At 33.9% G+C, this 23,847-nt stretch overlaps 1 protein-coding gene across 8 annotated transcripts in view; it reads left to right on the top strand.

Moving 5' to 3' along the window:
- The window catches only part of FRYL (FRY like transcription coactivator), a 170,888-nt gene that overhangs the window by 116,439 nt on the left and 30,602 nt on the right, over positions 1–23,847 (top strand). For 6 of the 8 annotated variants that reach the window (XM_084286220.1, XM_084286219.1, XM_084286214.1 and 3 more), the window contains 19 exons: positions 718–872; positions 1,117–1,216; positions 2,286–2,454; positions 3,691–3,950; positions 4,770–4,910; positions 6,370–6,538; positions 7,894–7,978; positions 10,026–10,138; positions 12,186–12,336; positions 12,724–12,827; positions 13,549–13,734; positions 15,361–15,565; positions 16,301–16,422; positions 16,920–17,110; positions 17,812–17,906; positions 18,579–19,186; positions 19,823–19,920; positions 20,952–21,122; positions 22,180–22,320. In XM_084286220.1, the coding sequence (XP_084142346.1) occupies positions 718–872; positions 1,117–1,216; positions 2,286–2,454; positions 3,691–3,950; positions 4,770–4,910; positions 6,370–6,538; positions 7,894–7,978; positions 10,026–10,138; positions 12,186–12,336; positions 12,724–12,827; positions 13,549–13,734; positions 15,361–15,565; positions 16,301–16,422; positions 16,920–17,110; positions 17,812–17,906; positions 18,579–19,186; positions 19,823–19,920; positions 20,952–21,122; positions 22,180–22,320 (3,264 nt within the window). The remainder of the gene's footprint in view (positions 1–717; positions 873–1,116; positions 1,217–2,285; positions 2,455–3,690; positions 3,951–4,769; positions 4,911–6,369; positions 6,539–7,893; positions 7,979–10,025; positions 10,139–12,185; positions 12,337–12,723; positions 12,828–13,548; positions 13,735–15,360; positions 15,566–16,300; positions 16,423–16,919; positions 17,111–17,811; positions 17,907–18,578; positions 19,187–19,822; positions 19,921–20,951; positions 21,123–22,179; positions 22,321–23,847) is intronic. The other 2 variants (XM_084286216.1, XM_084286215.1) reach the window with 2 other exon arrangements.

The following is a 23,847-nucleotide window of genomic DNA, read 5'->3' on the forward strand; positions in this document are numbered from 1 at the left end:
AAGCACAGGCAAAACTGAACTGAAGAGGAAAGGCCAAGGAGTGAAACATACTATTTAGCATTTATGAACTAATCAGCTAGGTTAAGTTGTAATAATAAGCAGACGCTTTATAAATTCAAAGGAGACAAGATTTTTACCACAAAGTCTGTGAAACACCAGAGTCTATCGGGGGTCCTATGGAATTGTGAAGACCAAGCTTTACACATAAATAGGCAAGCTATACATCTAAAAGATGGGGCTTCCATTGTACTGATACTATGACTTAATAAAATTACTGCTCCAGTTGGATACATAGACTCAAGGGAACATGTAAGTCTCCACATAGATCAGTCTCACTAGTATCCCACTGTGGAATTCCTGTTTATTTTTAAGTGCTTTCCTGTATCTGATGTTTTCAGATCAGTGTTCAGGAAAGAGTAAATAGCACAAGATAGACTTGGAACTGAGAAAAAAAAATATCAGGAGAGCTATCTAGTTATTTGCTTCAGTAATCTATGTCTGTGTATACCAGTTGAATGTTAAACAGTTTGATAGTATTATCTTTCATTATTTTAAACTGTGATCTCATTATTTTTAGCTGGAACAAATTTTGAATATTACAGATACTTTGGATTAAATATCTATTTTCCTTTTTTATGCCATTTTTATAAGTTGGCCTTTTTTATTTTTTTATTTTTATTTTATTTTTATTTTTAATTGGTTCATTTCTGAATACAGGTTCACCAGCTGGGCTGCGAGGCAGTTATGCTGCTCTTAGAACTCAACCCTGACCAGAGTAACCTCATGTACTGGGCCGTAGACCGGTGTTACACAGGTTCCAAGCGGGTAGCAGCTGGCTGTTTTAAAGCCATAGCCAGTGTGTTCCAAAACAGGTACTATAGCATTTTTCAAAACATTAAACTTTCATTTTCAAAGTGTAATTGTATGTAGAATGTTTTTTTTCCTCCCCTAAAGAATAGAGATCACCCCTGTTTGTGTGTATGTCACTAGAGAAACTGTTTGAAATATTATGTTGTGCCATATCATATCACCTGTGAATTAGCCTTTAATTAATATATTCAAATTTTTAAAAGACAAATGTAATTTTATTTATTTCATGCTTGCATTTTTCCCTAGGGATTACCAGTGTGATACAGTGACCCTTCTAAATCTGATACTGTTTAAAGCAGCTGATTCTACTAGGGCTATCTATGAAGTTGCTATGCAACTATTACAGGTTTGTAAGCTAATTTTAATTTAAACTTTATTTTGGATTTAAAATAAGAATGGTCTCTGTGCATTAAAAACAAACAAACAAAAACGAACACAAAGATATTTCTGGTATTGTGTAGTTGTCCTTTCCATAAGAAAATGCGTTATATATTTTTCTTTTCTATTTTTGTACATAGTTTAGCTCAGATCCTTACTTGGCATAAGTATATGTCAGTAGAAATGTCTCTTTTCAAGAACTAAGCACTCAAGGCTTATATTTTCACAACGTGTGCTTATTCAACATACCATAAAGAAGATTTTTCTAATTTGGCCCTACAACAGTTTTCTAATTTTTAACTAATGCCAAACATCATCTCATCTGCTGACATGGAGAGATATTAGTGGAACTGCTGTTAGTTGTTTACTTCTGTTTATTGCTTTCCAAGATCCTTTTGGGTTAAACTGTATCTTACAGGCAGCATTGATGCTTAAAAAAATAAGCATCTGTACCACTTATGGCTCAGAGCAAAGGTTTTTCCCAGGGTTCTTGCTGTCAGCTAAATTCAGCAGTGAAGTCCACACTGATGTCATACCTCTATTAATGTATCAGCATTCACAACATTCTCCCTTTCAGCCTCATCTTTCTTCTCAAGTGAATGCTACTACTTAAGATCAGCCAAATTAATTTTAAGTGTAAACTGTTTTAGCCTCCTGCTACATCTTTGGCACATCAAATTGTTTCTGTCCTTGTCTCATGAGCAGGAATTTATATTATTTGGAAATACAAATATTCAATAGTATGTTACGTTTTGTTATATTAAAATACGTATTTAATGAGTAAAAATAGGAGAGCATAAAATATGTATTTACTAACAATCTGTTTTGAGAAGGCAAACTTTTGAAACTTATCACTGGAGGATCATCAAATGAAGTATTCACTGTTCTGTGGAATTGCCTCAGTGTTTGCAAATACAGTAAATATATGGAGATCTATCTAGATAGACAGTAAATACATTAATTTTAAGTGTTTTTTTTATAAAAACTTCCATTATAGCTGTATACATAGCGTCAAAGTCTGAACATTACTATTACAGATTTTGGAACCAAAGATGTTCCGTTATGCTCACAAACTGGAAGTTCAGAGGACGGATGGGGTTTTGGGTCAGCCTTCTCCTTTACCACATCTGTATTCTGTGTCATATTATCAACTGTCAGAAGAATTAGCAAGGACTTATCCTGAACTAACGCTTGCTATCTTCTCAGGTATGGTTTAAATATAAATAAATAAAATGTTCATTGGGTCAGAAACATTTTACAAAATGTGTAGTTCTTGTTCCTCAATAATTATATGTAATGCACTAAAATCAGGGTAACAAGGTAACATCTTCATAATGAATGGGGATAATGGAATTTACTGAGTAACATTTTTTTTAGTCATATTTGGAATACATTAAAGAGGAAACAAGGAATCAAAGATATTTTACTGACTCTCTAATATCCAGGAGAAATCATTTTTAGTGACATCATTTCCAGCGGATTTTCAAAGTTCTTCTGTTCTTTCTAGTGTTTCCTTGTTTACTGCAGCCTGCTTAAAAATAATATTCTGTAGCATTTTTAAACAGTTGCAAAATAGTAACCTATTGCATCAATTAAACAACTATGACTAATGTAAGAAAAACTTTTTAAATGCCTTTTTTTTTTTTTTTTTTTGGCCAAAATCGGTATACTTTTACATGCTCTAGGTTTTCAATTCTCTCCTCAATTAGAGGAATTTTGCTCTAGCTACTAATTCTTAAGACTTATTAAACACAAAAGGCTGTTCTACGGTTCCCATTTGGTAACTTAAATTGGTTTGTCCTTACTAATTATATAATACATGTGCAGTGCTGGAACCTTACTCATCGGTCTGGTTTGCCATACTTTTCACTGTGTGGGTGTAACTTGTCCTGCACGCCATTTTCCTCATGGTTCATTTTTTCCCTGGAAAGCACTGCTTGTGCCTTCTTCTCTACACAAGTGAAACTGGCAGATAGTGATTGGATTCTGTTTTCAATTTTAAAAAAATTTAATAGAGTAAAACTAGCTTAAATTTTGTAAAAATTGATACATGAGATGAACGGGAAGTGGAAAGATACATACTAAGCTTACCTGATCAGAACTTCCAGCAATCTACGGTTATAGAATTACCAGAACCCAGTATGCGCTTCTGTGTTTGTGCATGCAACTCTGTATGTGTATAGTTGCGTGTATATAAGCATAAACTAATTTAGTTTTTTTAAGCCATAGTATTAACCAGCAGTCTTCAATTTGCTCTAATGAAGACTGTCTTCATCGTTACAAAATTGCACTAGTCATCTAAAGAAAAAAAAGAAAACTTCAGTAACCAGCATTACTTTAATATTTTTTTAATGATCTACTGGGTTTGTGGTGGTTGTTGTTATTACCAAAACAATTCTAATTATTTATTTGCAATTCATCTGTGTAATTTTTGAATAACAGAAGTAAGTCAGAGAATCCAAACAGCTCACCCAGCTGGAAGACAGGTGATGCTGCATTATCTGCTGCCATGGATGAATAACATCGAGTTGGTAGACTTGAAACCTTTGCCAACCATACGGCGGCAAGATGAAGATGAAGAAGATTCTCTGAAAGACAGAGAAATGATGGTGAACAGTAGGCGCTGGCTACGAGGAGAAGGCTGGGGATCTCCACAGGCTACAGCCATGGTTCTGAACAATCTGATGTATATGACTGCAAAGGTAAAATCTAATTACATAGTGTTCCAGGGCATTGTGTTCAGAGATAGTTACAAACTTTTAAGAGTTACCGTTCATATTTCTGGGCTTACTTACCTAGGCTATACCAGATAGTTTTGAGATATTAGAAAAAATGTAATATAAATGTTATGGTAAGTGTTATATGTAGTAACAGTATATAGGTTGTTTTTCAATATAGACATCTGGCTGGATAGATAATACCCAGTTCACTCTATACCTATGATCTCAAAATGGATTTTTGGAACAGATTTTTTAAGTGAAGGCTGATTGACCCTTACCCTTCCTGTCATAGCAATTTCCAGCAGAGAAAAAGTATTGTTCACTTGCAGTGTTACTGCCAATTCTTTGTCTTTGAATCTTATTGAAGTGTAATTATGTTTTAAATTACAAATTAATGATTATTCATCTTGTTGTCAATGGAATTTTACTCAGAACTGTCAGCAACTGGGACAGGGGGGTCTCTGCTAAATTTATATATATGTAAAATATATATGTGTATAAAACGTACATTTTATATATATATTTACTGAAAATTAATACAAATACGTTTAGCCAAATTTTCTACTTTTAAAATATCCATATTCATACATATTCACAAATATGAATAAATACATACCTTTTTCCAGAATTTGTTTATGCAAGTGAGAATATGATAACTTTGTTCTGGAATGTTAAAAAGGCAACAGCTTCTTCTAAGATTAATGTCTCCTTTTCTGACTGTGTCACTAGATTAGTACAGACCACTTTCAAAAATTATTTTCTGCTGGAGTTTTCAAGAGAGATATTTATTTTGTTTTCTAGTATGGTGATGAAGTGGCTTGGTCAGAGATTGAAAATGTCTGGACTACTTTGGCAGACAGCTGGCCAAAGAATCTGAAAATAATTCTGCACTTCCTAATCAGTATCTGTGGAGTGAACAGTGAACCCAGCCTTCTGCCTTATGTAAGTATATGGTATGAGTCTCCTTAGCGTTACCAGTATTTTAAAAATTATTCAGGTCTCTAACAGTAAAGACCACTAATCAAAAAAATTTAAGGCAGGATTTCTGATATCCAGACTTCTAACAGCTTAGTACTGTCATTCCATATTTTATGACCACTGAATACTATGAACAAATGGAATTCAATGTGAAGGAAAGGTGCAAACAGGGGGGAGCCAAGCTCTGGAGGTTGCCTCTGAATTGCTCATCAGGAAGCAATTCTTCACTGTGCAAGTGACTGAGCACTAGCACAGGATGCCCAGGCTGTGGAGTCTTGGAGACACCCAAAAGCCACCTGGCCGTGTCCTGGGCAGCATGCTCTGGGTGTCCTGGCTTGAGCAGGGGATTGGACCAGATGACCTCCAGAGGTCCCTTACAACCTAAGCCATTCTGTGATTAGTGTACTAATTCCAGAAATAAGCTTATAGGATTAAATGGATGCTCCCTGTCCCTGGCAAGAAAACCTTTTGCTATTTCAGTTAAAAGTTCCAGAGGCAAGGAATACTTTTCAATGTAATCAATACATGGTATACTGAAATTCTTAAAGATCAGCTTGTAGAACCTCTGAAACTATAGAGGCTTGTCATTGATCAGGTAAATGATAGAAATATTTGTAATAAGAATGAAAAGATTTTGAGAAAATAATTTCTCTAGTGTTGGTAGTCTTCTGTTCATGAAACTTACCATTATCACAATTTACTCAGGATGCTAAGTCTGCATCAGTCTACTGTGCAACTCCTTTCCTTCATAGTATGCAAATCGAATACAATAGATGGTTTCTGTTCATTAGGAAGAATTAAGATTAAGTTCTGTAAATAACATTTTCATTAGAGAATTACAATAGGTTTTCCCAATAGTTCAAAAAGGTAGATATCAAGTAAATGCAGGAAGAGAGAGAAATCTGTGCCAAGTATCAGGACCTATAATATCCTGTTCTTACGAAGGAAATCTTTAGTTTGTTGATTGAACTCTTAATCAACATTCATTGTTTTCATTGCAAATCAAAAACTCTATAAAACATGTAAGTGAAGTACAAAAAGAAATGATAGAACAACACATCTTACTTTGGCTTTTTGTACTATCATCCTGTATAATTTTAATCTGAGATGTTGATGAAACTTTTGTGAGAAAAATCTATTTTCTTTCATTTCTTAACAAACTGTTACTGAACTAAGATTTATTTTTATGATGTTTCTGATGCTTGCTGCTCTTTCCAGCTGTGAAAGCAATTTTGTTTACTTGCAGAGCAAGAGTCAGTTGCAGGTATCATCACTAGCAATACAGGTAGATCCTAATTGTGATGAGTTGAGGTATTCAAATCTCTCTCTCTCTCTTTTTTTTTTTTTTAATCAGTTGACTACCTTAAGAATTTAGTTTATTTACATGTTATTTTATATAAATATACTTTTTTTTTGTTGTCAGGTAAAGAAAGTTATTGTTTATTTGGGTAGAGACAAAACAATGCAACTGCTGGAAGAGCTAGTGAGTGAACTTCAGCTTACAGATCCTGTCAGTTCAGGAGTCACTCACATGGATAATCCACCATACTACCGCATTACTTCCAGCTATAAAATACCCTCTGTCACTTCAGGTGAGAATTAAGCTATTACTGCTGTCAATGATAAATATGTTATAATCAATCAGTTAAAATATCGAAGTTTAAATATCTGTAAATATTTAGTAGGAGTTCAGTGTTCTGTTTCTAAAAGTAAGTTACAGTAGAAAGTCTATTTTAGAAGGTCTGTGGTACAAATCTACAAGATTTGCATTTTTTGCTGTATCCAGGGTTCTCATTAAAGAACATCTGATAATCTCACAAGGAATAGCCTTGTATCAGTGTATATGTTAGACTTTGCATTCAGATCTTGCACTGTTTACCTTCAATATATAATATACCCTCAATAATACCCTAATACCCTTTTATGTCCATTCAGCTAAACAGAAGCAATTTACAAATCCATATAAACTAATGTTAGATAGACAAGCTACGTCTATAGAAATGTATTTGAGGATGTTTAAGTGAATTTATTTAGGATAATTTATTTAGAAATAATTAACAATTAACATGCAATAGATAAATCATCCAAAAATATCTCTGAAAATATAAAAAGTGTCTATCACATACATGAGTCCAAGACCATGCTGAGAAATACATGGAAAAGCTGTATAGTTTTGGTGAAGCATCTTTCTAAGTGAGCCCCAAAGGTCTTCGATGTGAAGGTATCTAAGCAAGGCTAAAGCTTTTGTGCTGCAGAGCTGCCAGTATTCTAGAGTAGCCTGCAGCTATCACCTATAGGGCAGTTATCTGGATCATAAGGTTGGGTACATTGACACTTGTTCGTGGAAGTGTTTAAACAGTGTAAAAAAATCATGGGGCACTTGCACTTAAGTGTATATTGAGAATAGCAAAATGTGGAGAGGTTGCAAAATTATTTCCAGTTATGGTCATCTATTATGTGTGATGCTTGCAAGTTTCTCTTCAAAAAAGATTGATGCAGGCTTCACTGCATGCTGCTGATAAATTTTAATCCCTAATCTGTTTGTCATTTGAATAAATTGCATACCAAAGTCCAAGTGCATTTTACAGATGAATAGGATATAGCATAAAGGAAAGAAAGAGTTATCTGGATCCTGCTTTGAAAACAAGCATTTCTACTTAATTTACATTGAAGACTCAGAGATTCCTAGAATGAATTCTTTTGATTTTTTTTTCCTGTTGGTGAAACTATGGTAGCAGTTCAGAATCTTCTAATCTAAACAACATTATTTCTCCCACGTGAAAGTGGTTTCTGCTGCTCATTTTGTATTTGTTGCTATAGTGCATGTGTGGTTGTGCTTCTTAGCATGGACAAGTAAATAAGGGCCATCGTGTATTGCTTAAGACTGCTTTTTTTTTTTTTTTTTTTTATTCACTTATCAATTTCTTTCTTTGTCCATAATTCATAGGTACCACTTCTAGTAGCAATACAATGGTGGCTCCCACAGATGGCAACCCTGACAGTAAACATATAAAAGACAGTATTGAAGAGAAGTAAGTATCTCCTCAAAAAGCAGTTACTAGTTGAATTACAAGAATTCCTGGTAGCTGCTACAAATAGCATGTCTGTGGCTTTAGGTATGTCTACACCGCAGGAAATACATGTGTGTAAACTGTGTGAGTACAATGTGTTTTTAGAATGGGAAATCTATTTGGAATTAACATGGGCAGCCTTAATTGTAATTTGAACTTTAAAACCTTTACAGGAAGCTGAATAAAATAAGGTACCAATCCAGGTCAGTCTTTGCATTGCTTTGGCTATATTGTTGAAGATATCTAAATTAGTTACTTATTACACTGGATTGTATATGTTTACATGAGAGTGATTATATTGTAGGTGAGTATGGATATGTTGAAGGCAAATGTTACTGTTTTAGTAACATAGCCAATTCACAGATGTGTTTCCTAGCTCACAAGAAATCAGCAGTTCCCATGTTTTGATAGCCAGTTTATTCTCCCATTTACAATAGTTGAATCTCTGCTATGTGTAGCAAGATCCCTTGCAGCTAGCTGAGAAACAGATGCCTCCCTCTCTAATTTTTGGGGTTCTTTAGAGTCATCTTTTGGAGAAACTTCTCAAACAGTGGTACTGGTGTGAGGGTGGTGGAAGGCAAACAGCTGACATGGAATTAGTCAGGGTGTGGACTCAAAATCGCCTATGGGCTTGCTTTCATTGTGTGTTCAATGTGAGCTAGCCAACTTTACAGCAAAAGAAAGATTCTATAATTAGCATGAGGAAACATGCACACAGAAAAATATGCACACAGGCCATTGCTGTATAGTAGGTGTGATGTGGTAGGTTACAAATCAGCTTATTTTGTGATGATTTGTTTCTGAACCTTAGTAAATATTTCTAGAGGATATACAAAAGTAATTGTATTTCTGTACTTATACCTATATACTTTCCCATTGGAATGTTTTTTTCTTCTCTGGGACCATTATATAAATATATTTATACTAGTAAGTATATTGACAGAAACATATGCAATACTTAAATTCTTCAATTAAATATACTTGAATTAAAATAAATTGCTTTTTAAGAAGATGGAAATAAATTATAAAAGATTGTTAAATCTATGATGTCATCCAGAATTTGGCCTAGCAAGGTACAGACAGGTATTCGGCTGCTTTGAGGCCTGGAGATGAAGAAGCTTTTAAAGTAATGAACGCAGTTTTCAAAGTCCATGCAAGTTGTAGCATCTGTTGTATTGTTGTCAAAGACCTCCCTTGGCTCCCTTTTTGATACAATACACTGTGTATATCTTGGACTTGCAAAGAGGAGGGAATTATAGAAACTATGTCAAAACAACTTGGAAATTGTGCTTTTTGCTCTCTCATTTCTCTGACTTTGTTCTAGTTTATCAGATTAATGAAGTAAGACAATCCTGGACTGTATGTATATTTATTTCTGCGCCAGATTATAGAATCAGATCAAATGATCGGTTCATTATTACTGAGAAGAATGTATAATGGTAAAACATATTAATATATCTAAATGTTAATGGAATGTTCTAACAGAAATACAATTTGTACTGGATTACCTCCTTGAATCCTCTTTATAGTACTGCTGCAGGAGGTCTTATACAACTGAGATATTTTGCCATCTTCACAGAATCACAGAATCACAGAATTTCTAGGTTGGAAGAGACCTCAAGATCATCGAGTCCAACCTCTGACCTAACGCTAGCAGTCCCCACTAAACCATATCCCTAAGCTCTACATCTAAACGTCTTTTGAAGACTTCCAGGGATGGTGACTCCACCACTTCCCTGGGCAGCCTGTTCCAATGCCTCACAACCCTTTCAGTGAAGAAGTTCTTCCTAACATCTAACCTAAAACTCCCCTGGCTCAACTTAAGCCCATTCCCCCTCGTCCTGTCACCAGGCACGTGGGAGACGTGCCTTATTATATAATAGTCCTTGTAAGATCAAATATTTTTGCATAACGGTGTTGTTGATATACAGTTTTACTAAGAGACTCTGAATGATTATTTTTTATTACAGAATGTCAGTTACTAGTGCTGTTTTATTTGTTCTTGCAGCTATGTACATCTAGACATCTACAGCGGGTTGAACAGTAACTTAAACCGCCAGCACCACAGACTAGAATCTCGCTACAGCAGCAGCTCTGGAGGATCATATGAAGAGGAAAAAAGTAATATGTTAATTTAAATTTACTTCTATGTGTAGAAAATAGAACTTTTAAAAATTAATACTTTTGCTGAAGGTTGTAAAACATGAGGAAATAGGTAATATCAGTGACAAATAATGAGGCTTTTGCATGAATCCTTTAAAAAATTATTACATTCCCCAGCCTTATTTCCGCTGTTGAAATCTAGCATACATTTGATTTACAATAGCAAGTGCAAGGAATATACCATGCCTTCTTTCATTCCCTTGTCCTCTAGAATGTGTTTTGAACATCATCCCAAGTGAAGCAGTTTCACTTCATTTTCTTTGCCACTACCAACACCAAAGACAGGTTAAGCTGAAAAAACAGAAGAGAGACTAGCAGGAGGAAAAACAGATGAATGAGAAAAAGATGATAGAAAAGGAAAAAAAATATATAAAATTAGTAATTATTCTTTTAAACAATAGCAGTATTTGTCCTGTTGAAAAAAAACATACAAAATTTTCAAAGAATCTTAGGAAAAGAAAAAACAGCAGAGAAGAAGGATATTGTGTTGTACGTGCAATTAATTTTCAAACTTGTTTTAATTCATTAATTTATTTTTTTGTGATCTATGATCTGTTTTTTTCTGAGGTACAGGGGTAAAGAAAGTAGTTAAAATCTCTTCTGAAACTCCTCCTATTTTTGGAGGCCTTTTTTTTTTTAAACACAGGCTTATTAACTGTGGCTGCTGTTTTACCACAGTAAGTCAAATTATCATTGCCCAAAAGCTTTGCATGTCAGTATAGTGTGTCACATGTTTTATTGGAGCAACAATGTCCAGTATTAATCCAAATGGCCTCTTTAATAACTGAGTCTGTGTAGACCACAAAGCTTAGAATGAATATGGTCATTCTTACTGTCACATTCAAGGACATGGAACATAGTGTCCTCTATAGAGCTTGTTGTAAAGTCTGGACATGGCCATGTAGATTTGCTAAAGTTTTATGGCTTTTTGTCACTTTTGGGTTAGTAACAGGTTGGTGGACCTTCTGGGTAGGCAGTGTATTATTTGTTGCTTGCAAGAGCAGTGTCTAATATCATAGTCATGGTCATTTTTATTTTTTGCTAGCTAATTATGGTAGCAAGACTGGGTATGCTGAAGCAGATGATAATTCAAATGTTCTGTCAGTGAGAAGTTTGTCACCTCCAGTCAAGAAGGTGGTAATGAGCTGATACATGTGTGAACTTCTGAAACACCTGTAGCCACGCTTCGGAAAGGGCAACTGGTAGAATCACTGACAGACTGAAGAGTTGAGGCAGTCTCCTTTCTGTTTCTGCCCTTAATAGATTGTTCTAAAATCTAACATGTCTCATTTAAAAACAGAAGAATATTTTGTACGTGTAACACAGTGTACTCTCATACAAAATAACTGATGTGTTTCTTCAAGGACTTTTGAAACACTCTTAATCAAAAACTAATTGTTTTTCTTTGTCTTCTTGAAAAATGTACTTATTTCTAAGCCAGTGACTTTTATTCAAGCACTGAGATGCTGAAAGAGTGGCAAGTTCTGAGTTACCACATATATCAGGCCTCTAGGAAATTGTAGGACTGATGTATTTTTGCTAGTGAGCTCTATAAAGAGACGCTCTTGAGAAATATATCCTTAGCCTATAATAAAATGCAACTCTTCCAGACAAGTTATGTACTGTCCTGGGACCCAGTCTTAACTTTCTATCTTACATCAGGTTTCAATTTCAAGGAAACTCTACTTGATAGCTTTGTCTTTTGTTCCTTATGTGCCTCCATCACGTTTATGAACTTGCTCAACAAAATCTTACTCTGCACATATACGTTATGTGTTTGGCTTCTGTAGAATCATCCTTAACTGTCCAACTGCTGTTTACAGCTGGTTTTTTGTTGTTGTTCAGCTTGTTAAGAATTTTAAAATATTTTTTTAGAAGACTATGTAATACAGAAATGGATTATTTCTGTATCGTATAACAGTCTTTAGTTGTCTATATAATACAGAAATACATGCTTTGTTTTCATTCACTTTTATTTTTCTGGTTTAATTATCTGTTGCGTTAGGTGATTCAATGCCTCTGTATTCAAACTGGCGGTTGAAGGTGATGGAGCACAATCAAGGAGAGCCTCTACCATTTCCACCTACTGGAGGTTGCTGGTCACCACTGGTGGATTACTTGCCTGAAACTTCTCCTCCGGGCATGTCTCTTCACAGGTAACTGGTTTAACAGCCGTTAGCAATATTGTTAAATAACTGTTTAATAGTTATTAACAATACATTACTTTTTAATTTGCATTGTACAAATATAATAATTTAAACATAGCAGATTAAAGGTAGTCAGTTTAAATATAATAGATGAAGATGGTACTGTTATTTTCTGTGGTTTTACTTATTTAGCGGTTTAAAAATTAGATTTTAAAGCCTTTAAATTTGTAAGACTGGAGTTTTTCTGTCTTCATTGTGCGCATACATATTTCCCTTAATCCAGGTGGGTTGATGTTTATAGGCTTGAAAGAACACTGTTAAGTAGCTTAAGCTTTTTGCAGCTCTTTATAAAGGTTGTATGTTATGTTATTCTAACAGATTTATTTTTGTTTTTAGATGCAATATAGCAGTGATCCTTCTGACTGACTTGATAGTTGACCACAGTGTGAAGGTAGAATGGGGAGGATACCTGCATCTTTTGCTTCATGCAATTTTTATAGGTAACTAAATTCTTATAGAAATATCTCTAGTTACTTAGAAACAGTAGCTATTTACATAGCTGTTCTTTTACACACTGGAATTACTGTTTCCAGTTGTATTTAAGTCTCTTACTATTTACAAACAGAACTTTAGGACAGAACTCAGAAAGGACCACTGTGTTATTAAATAATGCAGATTTATATAAAGGTGTTATGACCTGAATATTTGAAAGTTCGCTTTCAAAAAATAAAAACAATATTCCTTTTTGTTTTGAAAAAGCATTCGCCTAAATATCTTTCAGCTTAATTAATATGAATATAATTAAAGAAGGTTTTGTAGCCATTCAAAAGCACTTTCTGATGGAGCCACATTTCCCACATTTTCTGTGTAGAAGACAAAATGAAATACAACTTTTTCTTTTTTCTGTTTATCTTTTTAGTAGTTATAATACAGAGCACAGATTAATCTTACTCTTGTAAGAAACAAGATAACATCTTTGTGTTTGTTAAATTGTTTTGTTTTGTTTTGTTTTGTATATATTTAAACACTGAAAAAACATCTAAGGGAAGATGAAAGAACTAAATTCTGTAGCTAGCAGGAATCCTGTGTTCACTTAGTGAATTATGTGTCTGTTGTTTGGTGAAGTATAACATACCAGTTTGAATACTGCTATATTTTAGTAGTTGAATTATATGTGCTCTCTGCTTTTAATAAAACTTTTCCATTTTCCTTTTTTGGTAGGTTTTGACCACTGTCACCCTGAAGTCTATGAGCATTGTAAACGACTGCTTTTGCATCTTCTGATAGTGATGGGATCCAGTAGTAATGTCCAGTCTGTTGCCTCTGTCCTGCTCAGAAACAGAGAGTTCAATGAATCCAGGGTGCTTACCGTTAAGCAAACTACACATCTAGATTATACTTTTACAGGTATGCTTTAGGCTTGTTAAAATTACATGGAAATGTAATTTTCTTGTAGGCATTATTAAGATCTCTGTTATTTCTAATATTTTTTTCTGGAGCCCTTGTAAAGTGTATTTTGTTTCAACCCTGTCTGACTGATTAAAATGTCTTTCTTCAGATTTTAATTAAATCAAAACGAGTACAGTTCATGTTAGCACTTTGTGCCTAGTCGTAAGAGCTGGGAGCTCAGCTGAACAATTGTATAGTAATAGAAAAAACAAAGGAAACTACGTTTTTGGGTCTGTAATAGAGCAATTTTTATGATGCCTTTGAAAATTAAAAAAAAAAAAAGCACACACAAAAACAAACAAACAAAAAAAAAAAAACACAAGAATTTACATTTCTTGTGCACAGGATCTTTGCATTTCTGACTTTAGTCTGTTGTCGTTGTTTAATAGGCTATGAATTTCTTATTCTTTTCAAAAGAATATTCTTGTTCAAAAGAAATCTTATTCAAAAGAATATTCTTTTGAGGTCCTGCATTTTAATATTCACCTTAATGTTAACATTATTGCAATGATACAGGAAGTTATGCATTTTATATGTAACTGTGAAAGTAATAGGTGTGAGCCTATTGTAGTTTCTATAAAAAAGTGAGAGTTCATTTTGCTGAAACCTAGTATTTCATCTTATTTCAGTAGGTGGCAGCATATTACTATACATTCGGTTTGTTTCTATTCTGTTCAAATCAGAGGTGATTTTGTCACTAATCAAAAAATGTGCATCTTTTTCTGCATTTGATATTCACGATAATGAGGACTTAAAAAGTGAATGTAGCGGAGAAATTATTTTACGTAAACCTATTAATGGAACTTTATCAATGTTCCTGTACAACCGTTCTATTCCTAATCTTTGCAGTTTTGAGTAAAACTGTCTAAATGTGACAGGATATTTTGCTGTTGTTGTTAGAACAAAAATATCTAATAGGAACTGGAATGAGATCATTATCAATTATTTCCAGCTGGGGATTAAAATGAGGTGATTACAAGTATACATGCCTAGCACAAGGTAAAGCAAGCTGATAAAAATTTTTCTTTGAACCAGGTAATGCCTCAATCCAAACCATGCAGCTCTATAGATCAAAATTTTTTGGTGGCTATCAGCAAGTCTCAAGTTTATGTACAGTTGTTACAGTCAAATATTCATGACTCTTTTCCTTTGCCAGTTTGCTTTCTCCCAGCACCTCATAGATTTAGGCATAATAGGAGTTGCTTCAGTTGCATTTTACAGGCACACGATTGTTCTGATGGAGAGAAAATCTTACAGAAACGTCATCTGGAAGCAGTTCGTATCATTTGTCTCAACTTACTACGATGAGATGCCTCACTGAGCTGCCATTTCACCGTATTACCAATACAAAAAATCAAACAGAATGCAGTGATTTTTAAAGAGGGATCTGCCTGTTCCTTGTTAAAGGTCCAGTCATGCCAAGTCTTGCATATTGATTGATTTCATTTGAAATTATTGCATCCATGAATTTATTCTCATTACATTTGCTAAATTATTGATTTTTAGAGAGCTATTTTTTCTTTTTATTAATTTAATATTGAATTGTCAACTTAAGAGCTCATAATAATTTTTTTTCTATTTCAGCAGGTGTTCATGATTTTATACCAGATTACCAGCCCTCCCCAATGACAGACTCAGGGCTTAGTTCAAGTTCTACCTCTTCTAGCATCAGTTTAGGAAATACAAGTGCTGCCATGTCTCATCTGCACACCACCATCCTCAATGAGGTTGACATTTCAGTAGAGCAGGATGAAAAAGTGAAAACTCTCATAGAATTCATTACCTCAAGGTAAGATTTCAGTTTTTATTTTTGTCAAGAAAAATGTTTTATCACCACTAAGAATATCAAGACTAACCCTGAAGTGTTAGGACTAGAATACAGAAAGATGATTAGGAAATTGCAAGATTTGTGTGGAGGTTATGGATTACCTAATAGAAGAAATCTGGCTATTCGGAAAAAACAAGGCGGGGGGATTAGTGGCAAGGAACATCTGTAAAACAAGCAACACTTGTGCAGTTTGTGTGATAGTTTATAGAAGGCTTTCAAGGTTGTGTCAATCTGAAATCCAGCTTGCTTAATCAGAATTTATGAAAAACATGCCAACGAAGAAAGCTTTACATGGCCCTAGGATTTGAATAGTGTGGTGTATTGATGGGAAGAAAATGATAAGAAAGAAGGTTGATTTATGAAGTGTATAATGGTAGTAGCTGTAACTGTGTCTTTGTTAGCTAACTAAATGTTAACTAACAAAGAGCATCTCTTCCTAAATTTACAATGTTGCTTCAGTTACACTTGATATCTTGCTTTTCACCTTGCCTTGCCTTCATGTGTATTGTATAATATTGAACAGTTAGTTGTCAAACTTCTTTCCAGTTTGTGTCAGTAGTTCTAAATGGTGTCATTTATATGGTAGGTAGCAGATTTTTTTGCAGTTATGTAAGGTAAAAATAACATTTCAATAACATTAATGACAAAGGCTATGTTTTATGTTCTATCATGTTTGCTTTGTTTTTATATTTTTAGGAAAAGAGGGCCACTCTGGAATCATGAAGATGTTTCGGCCAAGAACCCTAATATAAAGAGTGCTGAACAGTTAACTGTGTTTTTAAAGCATGTGGTAGCTATATTTAAACAGTCTAGCTCAGGTATGTTTGAAAACGCTTGATGCATAATAGAATATTTGAGTCATTGAACTGCATGATTTTTTTCAAGTACTTTAAGTTTACAGATGATTTATAAAATCACATTTATAGCTACCTGCTTTTAAATAATAGAGATTTTTCTTGTGTGTTGCACATTACAATTCATGCATCAGATGAATCTGTTGCATCAGATTTAAATATAATATTCCAGAAATTAGATAAAATATCTTATTAATTTATTGTGGACATTTAACATTCAAATCATAAATGTTCTACTCTCTGCAAGTCTCTCAAGTGTTAAGTACTGTAGAATAGAGTTCATGTCTGGAAAGATTTTTCATAGGAGTATTCCTAAAGAAAACAGTAGGAGGTGAGCATATTTTAAAGTTAGGAATGACTTTTACAATTATACTGTCTAAGAAATGCAAGTTCTTTTTTTTTTTTTCTTTTTTTTTTCCCCATGAAACATTGTGCTATTTGAGTATTATTTGCTTTCACAGTAGGATTTCAATTGGAACACCGTCTCAGTGAAGTTGCTTTGCAAACTGCACTTTCGTGTTCCTCTCGACATTATGCTGGGAGGTCCTTTCAGATCTTCAGGGCTCTGAAGCAGCCTCTTACTGCATCTACACTTTCTGATGTTCTCTCCAGATTAGTAGAAACTGTTGGAGATGCAGGGGAAGAAGCTCAGGTATTTGAATTTTTCCTCTTATTTTATTAGAAAGGTGAATATGCCTAAATGACATACTTATGCTGTTATTTTAATGATAGCAAAATTTAATTTTGGATTCAGTTGCTTTTATTTTTAAATAAAGATACTTTATATATCAGAGAAGTTTTAGTCATGACACTTTCTGAATTCTCACTTAATGAAATGAGACTAGCCATGCACATTTTCTTCTAGAGCCATAAGAAATTTCGAACAGTTTGATACATCTGTTTCCCGAAAACACCATATCTTTCATAGTTAGGGATTCCTGAGATCAGCCATATAAAAAATAATTTAGTTGTTTTATTAAGGACTTAACCTGATAAGTGCTAAAACCACCTGGTGGCATGTTAGATCTAAAGAATTAGATCTAACCTTTCAACCAAGGATAAGGCCATCCTTAAAAATAATGCAAGTCAGAGTGGATTTTATTTTATTTTATTTATTTATTTATTTTGTATTTAGGAATAAATGAAAGGTCTTATCATTTTACTTGTTTTCCTCTGTCTTGAAGCTATGGCCAGTTTGAGCTCTGTCTTCAAGGTTACATTCTAAATGAAGCATGAGAATAATAATTTAGTTACTGATGCTGATTTTATATTTTTATATCACTATTTGTTAGATATTATGTGATTTTCCTTGTATATACTGCATAATTTATAATGACCTGTGGCTTTCTGCAGGGTTTTGTCATAGAACTGCTTCTGACTTTAGAGTCTGCAATTGATACGTTGGCTGAAACCATGAAGCATTACGATCTGCTTTCTGCCCTTTCTCAGTAAGTTCTTTTATTAGTCAAGCTACATTATACATTTCTATATATTTGAATTATTTAAGATCTGTATTACATATGTAATGAAATTATTTCTTACTATATTTGCAGAATAGTTGTTTCTTGATAGCAGTTACTTGGTCATTTATGGTATTTTTAGCTTTCTGCCACAAGCAAAACTCATAAGAATCTAGATATTCTGAAAAGATCTCTGCTGTCTGTTCAAATCACCCTCTTGGTTCAAAAAACACCTTATGGCTTTTATTTTGAAATGATGTCATTAGTTCTGAAATTTGTCAAAAATAAGAGCACTGTGAGTAGTTTTAGGACTTCGGTTTTTTTCTTTCTTTTTAATCAGGCCTTACTGACCTTGATTAAAAGATCATCTTTTACATGCTTTAGGTTAATATTCCTGACTTTACTGAATTGCTTTGTAATTATTTTACTATTTTGTGATTGTAATCAATGTATTTTGTAGCACACATAATGGGATGCTCTAGTTATGTTCTTATGCTGTAAAAATATTATAGCATACAGAGAAGTTTTCTCTTTAGGGTATTTTCATGTATTGTAATACTTTTCCAGTGATGAATTAGAGTATTCACTAAGTTGTCTATGCATGTGGTTGTTGTCAAATCTTTTTCTTTTCTTTTTCTAAACTGCAATGTTTTATTTTAGAACCTCGTACCATGATTCTGTAATGGGAAACAAGTACGCAGCTAATAGGAAAAGCACTGGACAGATAAATCTGAGCACAAGTCCCATTAATAGTGGCAGTTGTTTGGGATACTACAGCAATGCAAGGAGTAATTCTTTGAGACTGAATTTAATCAGTGAGCGGAGAGGTGACCGTCGACGGAGCAACACACTGGATATAATGGATGGAAGGATAAATCATGGTGGAAGTTTGGCCAGGACTAGAAGCCTTTCCTCCCTGAGAGAGGGAGGAATGTATGATGTGCAGCCCACTACTGATCCTGTCAATCTGATGGCCACCATATTTTGGATTGCAACTTCGTTGCTAGAGTCAGATTATGAGTATGAATACCTTTTGGCTCTCAAGCTACTCAACAAGCTTCTTATTCACTTGCCTCTGGATAAATCAGAGAGTCGAGAAAAGATAGAAAAGGTGCAGAATAAACTGAAATGGAATAACTTCCCAGGCCTTCAGCAGCTCTTCCTAAAAGGCTTTACTTCAGCATCCACACAAGAAATGACAGTTCATCTCCTGAGTAAACTCATCACAATTTCCAGGCATGCTTTGGTGGATCCTTCTCAGTTAGCAGGTACCTTTTAGTAATTATATTTGTAATGAAAATGTATTTTTTCCTCAAATGATGTGCAATCAAAATTGGTAGCGGTTATGTATTTGCCTTAAAAAGCACCCTTCAGATAAATGAATTTTGCAGTTGTCGATATTACAACGATAGGTAGGGGGAATGCATTACGGACTATGGTTATCTGCCAAGAAATACCGCACAAAAACTTTAAGTATTGATCATTACCTTACTTCAGACTTGCTGACAAGGACATTTAAAGAGTATCTTTATTAATTTCATGATCTTGTGCTAAACAGCTCGATTAGTACTATGTGAAACATTTGTATGTTTTAGAAACAATGTTACTGTACTGCTTTAAGCTGTCACATTTCTTGATAGTTTTGCTGAAGTGGTCCATTGATGACTTTGGTTTCATACTACGCATATGTGTATACACACTTATAGACACACAAATATTTATATTATACATACATACACACTTAGGTACGTGTGTATATTTATTTATATATTTGTTTGAATGTACACGTATTGTACTCTAAGGGTACTTAAGTATCAGAAAGCCATAATACATATACTTTACATTAAATTAAGTCATATTAAAGTCATTAGGGCTCGTATAACTGTGTTTATGTATGTGTTTAGGATTTCCCCTAAACATCTTGTGCCTACTTCCTCATCTGATCCAACATTTTGATAACCCAACTCAATTCTGTAAAGAAACAGCTGACAGGATAGCAAAGGTATGTAAAATGATTCTTGCAGAGTATCCAGGAGTTCACTTTTATTACCAGCACTAGTTCTGTATTTTTCGATTTCCTTATGTAGAATTTATACATGATTATATTAGACATACAGAGATAACTAAAATATCTTATTTTGAAACTGTGACCCAGTCCTCATTTATATAGTCGGGTTTCATATTAGCACATGAGTTTCTCTTTGCCACTGAGAAAACATAGATTTTTTTCTGTCACCTTTGCAGGTAAGGAATGTATTGACCTGTTATCAATGATATCAGTTACTTTTTCTTACCCGTCTGGTTTTGCAGCTTGTAATGCTAAATGTAAACTAAATTAATTCTTAAGCATACTTCCTAATTTATTTGTGATAAGGAAAAAATCCTTACCTTTCAGACTTGCAGGTAGGAAGAAAAGGTTCTCTTTCTATCCCTTGTACACTGTAGCTAACCTCGGAATATTTTCTTTGCTTAATGAACTGCAGTGTCTGTTACAGCAGTTCAAAATGCACACCAGCAGTGTCCAGCCAGGCTGGGGGAGTGCTGATCTGACAGCCTGAATTTTAAGGAAAAATGTGGAAAGGGGAATAAGAAAGTGCTGTCTGTCATAGGAAATGCAAACACAGACCTCTGGCTTCCCAAATTGTGATACATATATCACTTAGTAGTGTGCAGGCCACCTCAGAGTCATACATGGCCTGTTGCAAGTCTAAAAGTTACTGCTGTCCCAGCATGTCATGTCAGGAGTGTGGAGCCATTTTCAGTATTTAAACAGTCTTGCTACCTGGCACACTTATTTATTTATGTATTTGAGAAAGCAGTGTAAGTATCACAGCAAATTCTCTCTACTACTTCTTTGACGAATTACCGGGCTCCAAAATTCAGCAGAAACTGTAGATGTTGCTCATATGACTACTTCATTTCCAGTTACTGGGGAATAGAGTGAAATCTGGGAAAAGTGCATGATGACTTGTGGGTACTTAAGTTAAAAATTTGTCATCTGTAATATAATTATCTATACTTTTGGCTTTCCAGGTTTGTGCGGAGGAGAAATCACCAACTCTTGCCAATCTGGCTCATATGATGAGTTTATACAGTACACACAGTTATTCCAGAGACTGCTCTAACTGGATTAATGTAGTGTGTAGATATTTGCATGACTCCTTCTCAGATGCCACATTTAACCTCGTAACTTATCTTGCAGAGGTAAATTTTTAATGCAGGTGTATCTCATGTTGACAATCAATGTTACATTTTCATGTTGACAATAAATGTTACATTTAGCCATTGCCAGTTCCTTGTTTCTTACAATTCTGAATATTGAGAGAAAAACCACACCTTCTACAATGGGAGAATAAAAATAAAATGCTCTAGGATATGGAAAAGGAATGACTGCTGCCATTTTGGAGTGCAACAACTTGAGTATACCTTGAAATAATAATACCTCCAATGAAAAATCTCCTTTTACAATAGTAGTGTTGTGAAATAGATACTTATTTTCTATGCTGCGTGAATAGTCTATGTACACTGACTTGGCTTTAGCAAAATAATGCTCTGTGCAAATTTTAAAACATGTTTTGTAGCCAAGTACATATTTAAAGATGCCCTTATCAATACTTAACAACTACTTTCAAAGTTCAGTTGAAAGTAATGATTAGTATATAATCAAAAATAATTTAAATATAAAATTCAGTGTATGATTCTGTCAGCCACTCATACAGAAAAACTGTTGTTACTTTGAAAAAAGTACATTGTGTGAAAAACCTGTAGAGTTCGTCCTTGAAGATTACTTCAAACTGGTAATGGAAAAAATATTTGAACATTATAATTTATATAAACTTATTTCATTTCTAAGACTGTTTCATTCATAGGTCATGGAGTCATTGTTTTCCATGCGCCTTTGTGATTTTGACTTTATTTGAACCCTTTATTTAGTGAGGAATATTATTCTGTTATTATTAGATAATTATTATATTATTATTATGTATTTTAGATCTGTGCCAACAGATACGCTGAACTTCAAGGGGGAGAATAAATTATAACAGATAACGTTCTATTGCATTACATTTTTTATTTATTGCATTACATTTTCTTTTTAAGCTAAAACAACATTTTGAAAAATATGAAGTGGTATGCTAAAGCTTCTTGAGAGGAAGAATAAACATCTGTGGAAGATGTTTATATTTTAATGTTTATTTTCACTTCATGTTACTATTAAAGACTTAAAGACACTAATTAGAGTCTGTATTTTTTTTTTTTAAAGTTGTTAGAGAAAGGGTTATCCAGTATGCAACAATCCTTACTGCAGATCATTTATAGTCTTCTGAGTCATATTGACCTGTCCACAGCACCGGTGAAGCAGTTTAATTTGGAAATCATAAAAGTGATTGGTAAATATGTTCAGGTAGGTACTCTGAAAAACTATTTTAAAAAAAGCTTTTCTGGTTATTATAAAAGTGAAATTACACTTGATTTTTATTTGAGAATTAATATATTTTAGATGTGAAAATGGTGGTTTAAAGTTCCATGGTATTTTTTCCCTTAATTCGTTATGTGCTTATGCATTTGTCCAACTTGATATATATCTTGTGGAACAAGTTACCTTAGTGTGTTTATTTACAGATGTAGGTAGTTCTACATTCATTTTAATGATCAAAGGATCATCTACTATGTCTACATAACTCTAAATATGGAAATGTTTGCTGTTAAATACTGTCCAAACGTATTTTAAGTGCATACTTTTTCAAACTAAGTTTGTATAGGTAAATATATGTTTAAATCATTTTCACTAATATATCTGTTCAAGTGAGGAACACTGAGGTGCACCGTAAGGAATTCAAGTGCTTTTTTTTTTTGTTATTATTAAAGAAAGTACCCAAAAGATGAACCACAGTGTTTTGCCTTAGGTAATTTGATCCTTTGTAATTTGAACACAATTTACTGAAAATCTATTTTGTGGAAGAAAATCTAGCATCTTGCTGAAAGGTTTTATACAAATGCCTGGAGCACAAAACCATTTCAGTGCACAACATTCTCGTTATTTTTCTCCTTTTCTTTCTTCCCCAAATTCCATTATTGCCAAATGTAGTTCAGTCAAATGGTTTAATCATAATTAACCAGGAAAGGTAGTGCTCCCTGGCCGTTTTGCTATTGATGGATATGTACTTTAGATATTGTGCTCCTGTCAGAGTGCATTAGGCAAAATGGAATGATTAGCATAACTACAGTTTTCATAGCCTGACATCTGCTCGTTTCGCCTCTAACCTTTATCTGAGCTTTCTGTGCAAGCCCACACCACCATGGAATGAAGTCATAATTAGAAGATGTTAGCCATCAACATACTGGAACTAGTGAAAGAATGTTCCAGAGAAGGACATGCATTTTTCATAGGACGAAACATTAATTTGGGTAACAAAAGCAAAGTTCATAAAATAAGGTTTCTTGTTTAATCGTGGTGCTATTAAACCACAATTTTCTAGATTTTCTAGTCTTCTGCAATCACAATTTATCTTAATAAATGTAAGTTGCTACAGGATGGTTCAGGTTTGAGATGATAGTTCTTTTATGCTTATGATGTACAGAAATTAAAGAAGTTGAAGGCCATCATTACCTAGAAAGAAGCAGGTACTACTTAGAGCCGTGAAAGTGGTGGTTTTTTTTCTTTACTGCATTAAAAAATAATAACAAACTTATCATCATACTTTAAAAAAAATAAATCGTGCTCATTCCAAAAACACTGGAAGATTAAAGTTTCAGGTGAAATCCTAACATTTTCAGAAGCATAAATCTAACCTTCCCCAGGTGCTGCTTTTGATGTAAGTCTTGTTATCCACTCTACAATGTCTGCAACTAAAACTGCTGAATTATTTACATTACCTTAATCATCTTCGTAAGGACGGTGCACTTAGCTCAGACTCTGCCTCATATTTTC

Source organism: Netta rufina (assembly GCF_964035555.1).
Source record: "Netta rufina genome assembly, chromosome: 4".
In the NCBI taxonomy this organism is placed as follows: Eukaryota; Metazoa; Chordata; class Aves; order Anseriformes; family Anatidae; genus Netta; species Netta rufina.